General features: G+C 29.7%; 3 protein-coding genes across 3 annotated transcripts; 1 reads left to right on the forward strand and 2 right to left on the reverse strand.

The window, feature by feature from the left end:
- Nucleotides 1-347: 347 nt before the first annotated feature.
- On the reverse strand, nt 348-1,640 carry LOC123720780. The gene has a single exon (XM_045677540.1). The coding sequence runs from the start codon at nt 1,480-1,482 to the stop codon at nt 520-522; it is 963 nt and encodes a 320-aa protein (XP_045533496.1). The 5' UTR covers nt 1,483-1,640; the 3' UTR covers nt 348-519.
- Nucleotides 1,641-2,394: 754 nt separating this feature from the next.
- LOC123720028 (probable RNA-binding protein 18) lies at nt 2,395-5,193 on the forward strand. Its single transcript, XM_045676447.1, has 4 exons — nt 2,395-2,715; nt 2,941-3,030; nt 3,307-3,513; nt 4,270-5,193. Exons 1-4 carry the CDS (start codon nt 2,701-2,703, stop codon nt 4,537-4,539), a joined length of 582 nt encoding a protein of 193 aa, XP_045532403.1. The 5' UTR covers nt 2,395-2,700; the 3' UTR covers nt 4,540-5,193.
- Nucleotides 5,194-5,406: 213 nt separating this feature from the next.
- LOC123720027 (RNA polymerase I-specific transcription initiation factor RRN3) lies at nt 5,407-10,587 on the reverse strand. The gene is made up of 8 exons (XM_045676446.1): nt 9,681-10,587; nt 9,261-9,360; nt 8,786-8,938; nt 8,174-8,380; nt 7,482-7,712; nt 6,937-7,067; nt 6,214-6,436; nt 5,407-6,045 (listed from the first exon to the last, which is right to left on the reverse strand). Exons 1-8 carry the CDS (start codon nt 10,087-10,089, stop codon nt 5,829-5,831), a joined length of 1,671 nt encoding a protein of 556 aa, XP_045532402.1. The 5' UTR covers nt 10,090-10,587; the 3' UTR covers nt 5,407-5,828.
- Nucleotides 10,588-10,773: the final 186 nt, after the last annotated feature.

A 10,773-nucleotide genomic window follows, 5' to 3' on the forward strand; every position in this document is an offset into this window, starting at 1 on the left:
TACTACTTAGTTATAAGTAACCAAGTAGAGGGCAGTATACACTTTGTATGTTGTTCTTAACTATGCATTGTAATAAGAATTAAGAACTAGGTGTTTTTCTCCAAGGCTGCTCCAAAAACAAAACATTTATTACTTCATAGAATTTGGTATCAATAATTGGTCATACTTTTGTATGGTGATCACATCATCCAACAGTCTTTTATTTATATAATGACCTCTTATTAATTTATTTAAATTTCACTTTAGGTCTTGGGTTTAAAATATTTTTTGGTACAAAATAACCTATTTATCATCATATGGTATGGTACAGTCATACGGCAAAGGAGTAAAAAATGCTGTTTAAAAAAATCAAAATATGTATATTTTTTTACAAAAAACACATAAGTAACAGATATGTTTATTTTAAATATATTTTCCTATGTAGCTCTACTAGGAAAACACTTAACACTTTCTTATATTTGTGAATATTTACACAAGATTCTTGATTATATCAATTCCATAATTATTTTAACACAATAATCATTTCATAACTGTAAATATAACACCACCTTTTTCTGGTTCCTCATCATGAACTTCTTTGTCACTACCTTCAGTATCTGATTCTGAGCCAGAATCATCACTGTCCATTTTACATCTATAGTCTCCAAACTTAGAAATGTCTTTAGGTAATTCAGGCATTTTAACACCAGCTTTTGCAAATAACTTTTCAGCAGCATGCTGGGCTTCAATTGCCTTTAAATGTATACTATATTCTTGTTGAAGCTTTAGAGATTCCTCAATAGACAAAACTTTTGCTGGACTATGGAGTATTGGAGGTGGTGTAGCAGATGTTACTTCCCAATTTTTATGTTTTTTCCTTTGAATTTCTTTTTCTGGCTTATGAACATCAGTTTTTGTTGTTTTATATGGCTTGAACTGAGCATTTGGTTTTAGTTTAATATTTTTCTCTGTTATTTGGACTATATATTTAACATGTGGTACTTCTTCTATTTTAATGAGGTCTTCAGTTGTTATTAAAGGTTCCACTGGCCCTAATATTTTAACTATTTTCTTATCAGCTGTATTTTGGCTTAAAATACTTAAAACATCTTCAGGTTCACTGTCATCATCAGAATCTAAATAAGTATCATTATTATGATAGGCCACTTTTCCTTTCCACTCAATGTCTTGCATAGAGCTTTTATCAATTGTTTCCAATTTCATTTTGCTGAATAGAGAACATGCTTGTTCCTCATCTTGCTTTAATTTTATTTCATTTTCTATTTTATTGTATAAAGAACGAATCTTTAATCCTTTATCTGGTAGCTTTTTAATAAAAAAATTGTTGTTTAATAATTTTAATTGACGGTCACGTAATTCTAATAGTTCTGGTAAATGTTTTGTGGATAAATCAACAAATTTATTGTCTATTACACTTGATGAAGGCCGATTTCCAGGTAAATTTTTATTAATAGTTTTCTTCATTATCTCTATTACTGTCATGTGAGTATATGTACTTACTAAAATCAGTCGTATTTGAATTTTAGATTTTATAAAATTCGGAAATTGTGCATTCGATTCGTGTTTGGAATATAATTATTATTTTGCTTACAGATTAACTAGGTATATGGATAACTTGTCGACACCACCTGTCATTTTCATTTTGGTTTGCGCTAAGTCTCACGTCTAAATTGCATTTTAATTATCTATCTCTACTGAATCTGTGACAAGAAGTATATTGTGAGTTTTTTTTTAATATGGCAATAGTTTTGACTTTATGCCAGTTACAAGTAAAAGGTTGGGAATATTGTGAGTTATATAGACACACATACATCATAGATGAGTTACATTTTATTATTAGATTAGCATTAAGTAAAAAATCTGCGTAAAAACTGTGGACCTTGCTAAATATCTATTTTAAGCCAAATGGCTCTAAACGTTATGCTAAAGTAATATGACTTATCTGTATACTGTATAGACATAGGACATCCTATTCACACTTGTGTCCATTTTTGCCTAGTGGTCGTAAAATAATTAATCAAACTCAGATACTTGATGTGTATCGATCGTATATAACATGTACTATATGTTAAAACAAGTTATGTGACAAAATTATATGGTTACACTTTTTTGCATGTGTTGTAAACCTTATTATATAATTAATACACCTAATTAAATACAATTCTTGTATTAAAAGAAATCTGCTTGATATTCCTTTGTTTATTTTACCGTAGTTAGTAGCTAGTTCTTAGGTTTTGTTATTTAATCATACTTGACTTTTTTTGTATGTTTCGAAAATCTTATGTGCTGTACATTCGTGATAAACTTGAAATAAATTGTACATCTGTGCTTTTATCTTTAGATTCCATAAGACAAATGACAACTTTCATTTGAGTTTCAAGTGTCAACATTAGGAGGGACCATAGATTTTAGTATCTAGACGATTGACTAAATTTACAATTAAGTAATATATATATCTTAATTTATTACAAAAAAGATTAAATTACGTTCGTAGTATCGCGTATTGATTGTAATGTTTATACTTCATAGTCGTACTGTTTTGTTGATTTCTAAAAGTATACAACCGAATGTGTTGTAAATGTAATGATCAGTTTTGAAAAGTTAAGAATACTTTTGTGAAGGGCTGTTCGTGTTCAATTCTTTTTCTAGACAATTTGCAAGCGGAGAATAATAGGCACAGGCGTTACGCCGTGCCAAAAGATGGATAGTGCAACGGTAAACATTTAATTGTATAAATAACAGGAAATACTATAAATAAGTTCGTAGATTTAGCGATGTTTATTAAGCCACTGGAACGAACATTTTCCCTTATTCCTGTATATAAGTAGGAATTTTGAATTTCAATAATGATAGGACAAGTTGCAATTTGTTGAATGTCTTTACTACACAATGTATTCGTAAAAACAATTACCTTATAAGTAAAAATGAAATACTTTTTAGATACCACTAAGTCTGGAACCGGTGCAGCAGACTGATGTCTGTGAGAAGAGACTTTGGATTGGAAATTTGGATACTAGAGTTAATGAGTATGTTTCTACCTGTCTACTTGATAGTATTATTAAAAATTTGATACCTATTTCAGGAAACTGCATTAAAACTAAATTGTTTATACTTTTGAGTAAGTTTTATGATTGGTAAATAGTTGTTACTTTGAAATTTTTACTTTCCTGTTATTTTTTCCTTACTTTGTTAGATAATGTAAATTATTTAGTTTTGATTCTTTAATTCTCATTGCTTAGCACTTGTTTAAAACATAATACAAAAATTCAAGTTTATTTAACTATTCTCACTTTTTATTACCGGTATCAACTACTGAAAATGGTCCGTGTGTATGGTAATATTGAGAAGTTGGATATGTTATTCCAACGGAGTGGGCCGAATGCTGGTCAGCCAAGAGGGTTTGCCTTTGTGACATATAAGTTAAGGCAGGATGCTATAAAGGCAATGAGCTCCTTAAACGGTCAGCTTTTGGGAAACAAACGAATTTGTGTCAAGTTTGCTAAAAATGCTTCAGTAAGTAAATTTTTTATAAAGTTTTTCCTATTTTGTCATATTTATTTATTTTCTAGTAAATCACATATATACCTGATATGTCCTGTTTCATTTACATCACTAATTGGTCAATGCTTTTGATTGTAAGGTACAAGATACAATATGATTGAGTAGGTTTGGTTGTCTGAAAGAAATTGCTTTTTACAGTAAGGCCTATTTATATCCATTGTTATTATTGTTATGTAAATGAAGTGGTACTATTATTTACATCTATCTCAGTGAAAGCTACATAAATATACAATAACAGGCTACATTTACCCATGTTATTAAAAATGAACATGATGAAGCAGCTTTGGTCTAGTCGCTTCAGAGTGCGACTCTCATCTCAGGTCGTAGGTTCGATCCCCGGCTGTGCACCAGTGGATTTTCTTTCTATGTCCACATTTAACATAAGCTTGAATATTGAAGGAAAATATTGTGAGGAAACCAGCTTGCTTTAGACCCAAAAAAGTTAAGACAGAGTGTGTCAGGCACAGGCACATCACCTACTTGCCTATTTGATTTACAAATGATCATGAAACAGATACAGAAATCTGAGGCCCAGACCTAAAAAGGTTGTAGCCCCATTTATTTATTTTTTAATAAAAATATTATATATAGTAGTAAATATATGGACATATGTAAATGTTTATTGAAGATTGGTATGTATATCTGTGGTCTTTTGTAATACATACAATTGAGGATTAAGTATTTCTTTTAAACTTTTGTCTTTATAAGGAGGATCAAGAGAAACCAAAACCAGAATTAGGTATACCTGCACTGACAGCTGGAAAACCAGAGCTAAAACTAAGCAAGAAAACCGCAATCCAGACTATTGAGGCTAAACTTAAATTGTTAGAAAATATGAAAGCTGGAGATGATTTTGTTATTAATAAGTTGGCTGCTAATGAAGCTCCAGTCATAACTCAATATCAGCTTAAACAGCAACAATCAAATAAAACCAACAGCTCATTCAAAAGGCGACATCCTTATCATAGGAAAAGATAAATATGTAGTATTAAAAATTTTGCTTAAGATAATTAGCATTCTTAAAACTATATCAGTATTTCACCTTAATAGTTGGGGAGGTGGTATTTTAAACTGCAGTCGAAATACTTAGCTGAAACATTAACAATACTCTAATGCTTGCAAGGTACATTCTATAATAATAATTGTATTACAACATTTTTTAAAATTAATTTTCAATTTTTGTATTTGATTGAGTTCTAGACCATTATAAATGAATTTGTTTTCCCACTTCCTCTCATAGCTTTAAAAATGTGAAATTATAGATTTTTGTAATAGTTGAATTTTTTAGGTTTAAGTGTACATTATGAGATAAATGACTCAAATATGATGGTATATATTTTAGGTATTAGCGTAGGTATTGAAGGCACAAACAAAACAAAATATATCTGCAGCTTATAATAGGTTTTAATATTAAGCTTCTGTCTGATTAAAATAAATTGTAGAAAGTAATAATAATACCTCTACTGTATATTGTTTATGGATATTAAATATAAGATCATGTGTTCATTAGATATTGCAATCTCAAATAAGTTTTAATATTTAGCAGTTACCAGTGGTATTTTTATTTGTATGACATCATAAGAATTAGTGTGTGTTTTAAAATAAAGAATAATGTAAAATATGTACTTTTATTAAACCTACAAACATTGCAGGTAGTTTTTTTTTAAATACTATGCATTACAGAGTATGTTTGTAAATGCACATACAATTCTTAATTTAATAGCAATACAAAATCTCCTATTTAAAGAGAAGTTTAAATATGGGTGGGTTTCGACAGTAAAATTAATGCTTATTAAGATTGCATACTTTAGGACCTCATGGGTTTTATTAAAATATCTCTTTTAATATTGTTTATTATATTTTTTTATTATTAAAATTAATTAAATTCACTTCGAACATCCTATAAATGATATAAGTTTAAAGGGAGTTCTCTGAAGAAATCTATTAACACAAATGAATGAGATAGTTAACTAATAGCATTATTTAAGCCACTTGTCCCTTATACATTGAAAACTTGTGTTAGTTCTTCCACGTATTTAAAGGCAAAAGGCAGGTAGGAGATATAATGTAGTCATACTGCCGCCCAAGAACACCCACAATGCCAGAAAGCATCTTCAACACACTCACTAGGAGATCATTGCATTGAAGATCTTTCAAGAATTGGTACATTTCTTTCAAGGGCCCTAAGTCTGATAATACATGTAGAAAGTTTACTTATACTAAGAATATTTTTACGGGCTTAGCATAGAGCTCTGGTTAAAAAATATTTACATCATCATCATAGTATCACTGCTTTTGAACCCTGGTGATATACAATTAGATAATGAGCTAGGCAGTCTTTGTCGCGGGCTGGGAGATATTTGGAGGAAATCGTCATCTTCGCCGTCAAATTTTCGTTTTAAACTCTTGTACTGGGTTTCGTCGTCACCTTTTATCAACCAGTCCTTATACTTCACACATAGCGGCCATATCTTTTTACCTGATCTGGAGTACAGAAACATTTAATTTAATAATTTTGAATTTTTATAATTGGGATTTAAAACAATCAATGTTTTATTGATTGTTTCAAAATCAAGACAGAATACAGTTAAGATTATGTTAAAGATTTTGAATTCTATGAAAAATTAACTTATTTTGGAACTTTATACTTACATTGGTAAAGTGTATGGATCATACGGGAACCACTCATCATATTGCACAGTATTATGTAAGGAGAACCGAAGATTCTTCTCAATGATAGACTGGCAGTAGACCACCTGGTGAGATCTGGTGACAGATGCGAAGGCCTGGGTCACTTGAGGAGGACATGTCCGCAGAGGGTTTAAAGGACAGGTCACTAGACGAGGAAGGTTCAGGGACTCCACGAAATTTAAACCTGAAATCATCAGAAATAATATGAAAATTTTCGACGATTTGGAATACTTTTAATGATTTTTAGCTTATAAGTTTGTACTTTGAAAAAGACTCACTGTAAATGACAACTATTTTATCTTAAGTAAATATTTAGTACACAATTTCTATTATCCAATATTCAAATATTTCACTAAAATTTTATTTACTAACATATATTACACTAACAGATATTGAATTAAATATTCAATATCTGTTAGTGAAAATCTGAAGCAAAATTCAAATCTCAAAAAACTAACTTAGATCTTTCACCAGATATTAAAATAACATCTGGAAGTAATTTTGGATACAGACTTATTACCCTTAAAATATAAGTAGACATTTAATACCATATAAAAATAAAACAAGGTACTTCTTACAATATAATATACTGGCATGTAGTTTAAAAAAAAAATTAGATGGCCACAAAGCTGAGTTTTACTGGTTTTCCAGGGAAATTTAAATTAGCTAAGTAATAACACTTACATTCTTTATTCATAAATAGATGATGGTTCTTGAAGGCAACAAGATAGAATATCGCGTGGCAGACTGCATGGAAGGCACCATGTACTTTAGTGTTGTCGTGAGCGGAGGTCTCTTGCGTTGCTGTTATGTAACTGAAATTATAATGCATGATCTTTGATGCCATTACTTTGTTTTATTTGATTATGTTGCCTAAATAAATGCTTATTCTTTCAGAACTTATCAAAACCATATCTAAATTTTGTGTATCATAAATGGCTGTAAAATATATTTTTAGGTTATATTAATACTTGAATATTTAATTTAAAATGTGGTTGTCTTGTATTATTTCTGAGAATTAGCTAAATTTTAAATTTTCAAAAATATATTTTATTCATTTCTATGTTGCAGGTTGTTATTTGTTTATGTCCACATTAACAAAGATTTAACAACTTGATATTAAAATTAGGATGTCTCATCTGGGATCATATTTCAAAGAATATTGTTTTAACATGCTTATAAGAGATATTATTTAGAAACTGATAATTTGGCTAATAATTATTACTCACCCGTGACACCAATCTGCCATAGTCTTTAAATAATGTATTAGTCTACTATTAGGAACTCTCACACATCGTGCAAGAAGACCTGCTAAGTGACTGGCAGCTGTCTTACGTGTGGTTAGGGCACCAGGCCCTAATCCATGGAGACCAGCTGTTATTGTCCACAAGTTATTAAATATCCTATCAGCACACTGTTGATTTATTGATATAGTGTATAGTAGCAGGAATTGGACATATCTGTAATATTATTCAAACTATTACTCAAGTATTTATCTTTTCACGTTTTCATTCTTTTCATGAATGTTCTCTTAGCGATTACTCCATTTACATCCATAGTCTATGTTTTGTGATATTATTATGTAAAGAAAGTGTTTTTATTATTTTTAACAATATACTGCAATCCTAGATCAACTAATACACTGTACTTCTTGTGAGAGAGCTAAGAACGGATATTTTTTATTTAGTACATTTAATTCTCTTTACAATTACAATACATTTAATTCAGAAATAATAAATATAAGTTGAGAACACTGACTAACAAAACTGTCTAAAAACTACTTTCTCTGTACTATACATTAAATATTTTGACTATTCTATAATAAGAACAATGGTAACATGGTGAAGGATTGTGAGTTATACAACATATATCCTGATATATAGTTGTGGATCAATATAATATTAAATAAAATGTAACTCACCGAATGCCATAAGTAGGAAGCACAATCCTTTCAAACACATTACACAGTATTAATAATACAGGTTCTCTTTCATCTTCTAGCCACTTTAGCATTTCCAACATACAGTAGTCCAGCGTAACACTAGTCTCATCTTTTTCTAACTCCATATTAAAAATTGTTTCTTGCTTGGTCCTTTGGTCTACTACATTTACATCCATTTCTATCATTCTGAAATATGACCATCAATGTAAAATAAATGATCTAAATTTTTTACCTTTTTAAACAAATACATGTGTTGCCCAATATTTTTATAGCAAAGTACAAAGAGACAGACTAAAAGAAACATTCAATCACAAGGTACAATTGTTCCATAGCACCCCAAATGGCAATGGTCAGTCTTCAATTAATTTATAAATTAAGTCTTTTTAACTAAGCCATCAAATATACTAATTAATAAGCCACCATTCCATGCCTACTAACAATTATTGTTTTGCCTAGAATTAAACCAGAATTTCCAAGGTATGTCATGACCGTTATCTACTTAGCTTTTCTGACAGTCCAAAAATTATTTATTCCTACGAGTAACTGCTTAATACTTTTGTGATCTACAACAATAGATTTAGGAAATCTCACCTGTGTATTATAGCTGACATAATTTGTTCCTTCAGCGAAGGTATGTATCTACTTATCCATATTAAATTGTGTACATAGGCCCTGTTAACGTAGCAACCAGCTTTGTAGTATGGGAAATTATCCATTACTGTTTCCATCAAAATATTGCTTGTCCTAAAAACAATATTCATGTTAGACAGTAAGATAAAATAATGAGTTACTGTAATTATGTCCTTCAAAATAAAAGTATTACACTGAGTTTCTTATACTAATAATTTTTTTTGGGATGAATTTGGGTTCTTCGTCTTTCTATTGGGTTCCGATTAAAATATTTTTTAATACCAATCCTTGATAAAACTATTTAGAACCAAAGGATTTGAAAAATGTTAAGGCAAAATACTTTTAAACTTTATAAAGCTTTATGAAAACTTTGTGAAATATAAAAATAACTATAAGTATGTATCAAAGTGAAGTAAAGTATACAAAAAATACTTACATAGGCATAAAAGCAACTATTTGTGCTATCAGTGAATGTATATTAGCCCATTGTTTATTCAACTCTTCAGGTGGATACTCATCCCAATTCTCACCTTCAACTGTAATTTACAATATTTCAATTAGATATTGTTTCATAGTTATTTATTTATTGAAGTTTACCATATCATAATACTATACTTATCTAAAATATATGACAATTTTGGTTCAGATAAATGTCAACATAAATGAAGATAAATAAAAGATAGAGAAAATTTTGCACCATATAGGCACAATAATTGAGTAATAAATGTATAACTATGACTAATATACATTCAGTATTAAAACTGAAATATTATAGAAAAAAGATTTGTAAGTAATCAGGGAATATAAAAAATTTAATTTAAAAAATTATAGAAATGCTACAAAAGATGTACTTTACCTTTAAATAAATTGACTAATGTTGTCATAACTTTTGGACAATGGTAAGTGTGCGCAGTTACTAAACTAACTATAAATTTACTATACACTTTAACTAGTTCGGGGTCTCTGTTTACCCATTGAATATCACATAGTAGATCAATGAACATCTTCCAATCTTTTTCAAAATAAACTGTACATGACAAACAATCTTCAAACAACACTAAGAAATTTCCATCAGATATTTGCTTATCTTTGAGGATATTTATTAACTCATTGTAAGGTCCATATTTTCCCTCATGTACATAGTCAACTATTACTTGATTTATTTGTTTCTTTTTAAAACTAACTTTCATACGAGTAAGCGCAGCCTGTCTATCTAAAGTTTTACGCATAAGAAACTCGGCGCTTTTTCGAGCAGCCACTGCCATCGTGAATTACTTCTTTAAATCTGTTGATAAAGTTTTCAGAAATGCAATTACCTCAGGCTGCCTTAGCAACTCTGATTTTTTATGATTTAATACTTCCCGAAGTACGTTACTATTTCCAGTTTCTTCAACGCTTGGAACTACGGGATTTGGCTCATAAACTATACATGAGCTCGGCTTATTATAAATTACACTAGTTTCAGATGATTCACTACTTCTTTTATCTTTTAAATATGACTGTAAACGTTCTAAAACCACTTTACTTTCACCCTCTTTCTTTTCGGTGTTATAACCTTCTTTGGACATTTCAAAACTATTCTTACATTTTATCGTTTTGGAAGCGTCAAAACAATATTCTTGTACGTGTTTACTAAAGTGTTTCACTTTCTGTTAAACTGCTGGCCTGGTAGTTAATAAGGAACAAATAATTTTTTAAATGTAATACACGTGCTAAACTTTATGCGCGTAACTATATACTTTATTGTTGGCATTTCAATTATTGTACAGTTTACGTAAGACGGAACCTTAAACGAAATGCCAATTGTCAAAGCATGACATAGATAACTAACTTTTTTATACAGATACATAACAATATTCAGAATGAATGGGAAATAAAACAAATGCCGTAGTATTATAAAAGTAAAATTTAATAAGCCAGTTTATTTATCATTTTTAGAATAGGAACAC

The sequence above is a fragment of the Pieris brassicae genome, chromosome 2 (assembly GCF_905147105.1).
Source record: "Pieris brassicae chromosome 2, ilPieBrab1.1, whole genome shotgun sequence".
Classification (NCBI taxonomy): Eukaryota; Metazoa; Arthropoda; class Insecta; order Lepidoptera; family Pieridae; genus Pieris; species Pieris brassicae.

Coding starts and splice junctions, on each gene's coding strand:
- LOC123720780 (XM_045677540.1), bottom strand. CDS start 1,482: ATGACAGTAATAGAGATAATGAAGAAAACTATTAATAAAAATTTACCT.
- LOC123720028 (XM_045676447.1), top strand. Junction 3,031..3,306: donor ATACTAGAGTTAATGAGTAT/GTTTCTACCTGT, acceptor TATTACCGGTAT/CAACTACTGAAAATGGTCCG. Junction 3,514..4,269: donor AGTTTGCTAAAAATGCTTCA/GTAAGTAAATTT, acceptor TGTCTTTATAAG/GAGGATCAAGAGAAACCAAA.
- LOC123720027 (XM_045676446.1), bottom strand. CDS start 10,089: ATGGCAGTGGCTGCTCGAAAAAGCGCCGAGTTTCTTATGCGTAAAACT. Junction 9,361..9,680: donor ATTAGTCAATTTATTTAAAG/GTAAAGTACATC, acceptor TGTAAATTACAG/TTGAAGGTGAGAATTGGGAT. Junction 7,713..8,173: donor CTTCCTACTTATGGCATTCG/GTGAGTTACATT, acceptor ATAATATTACAG/ATATGTCCAATTCCTGCTAC.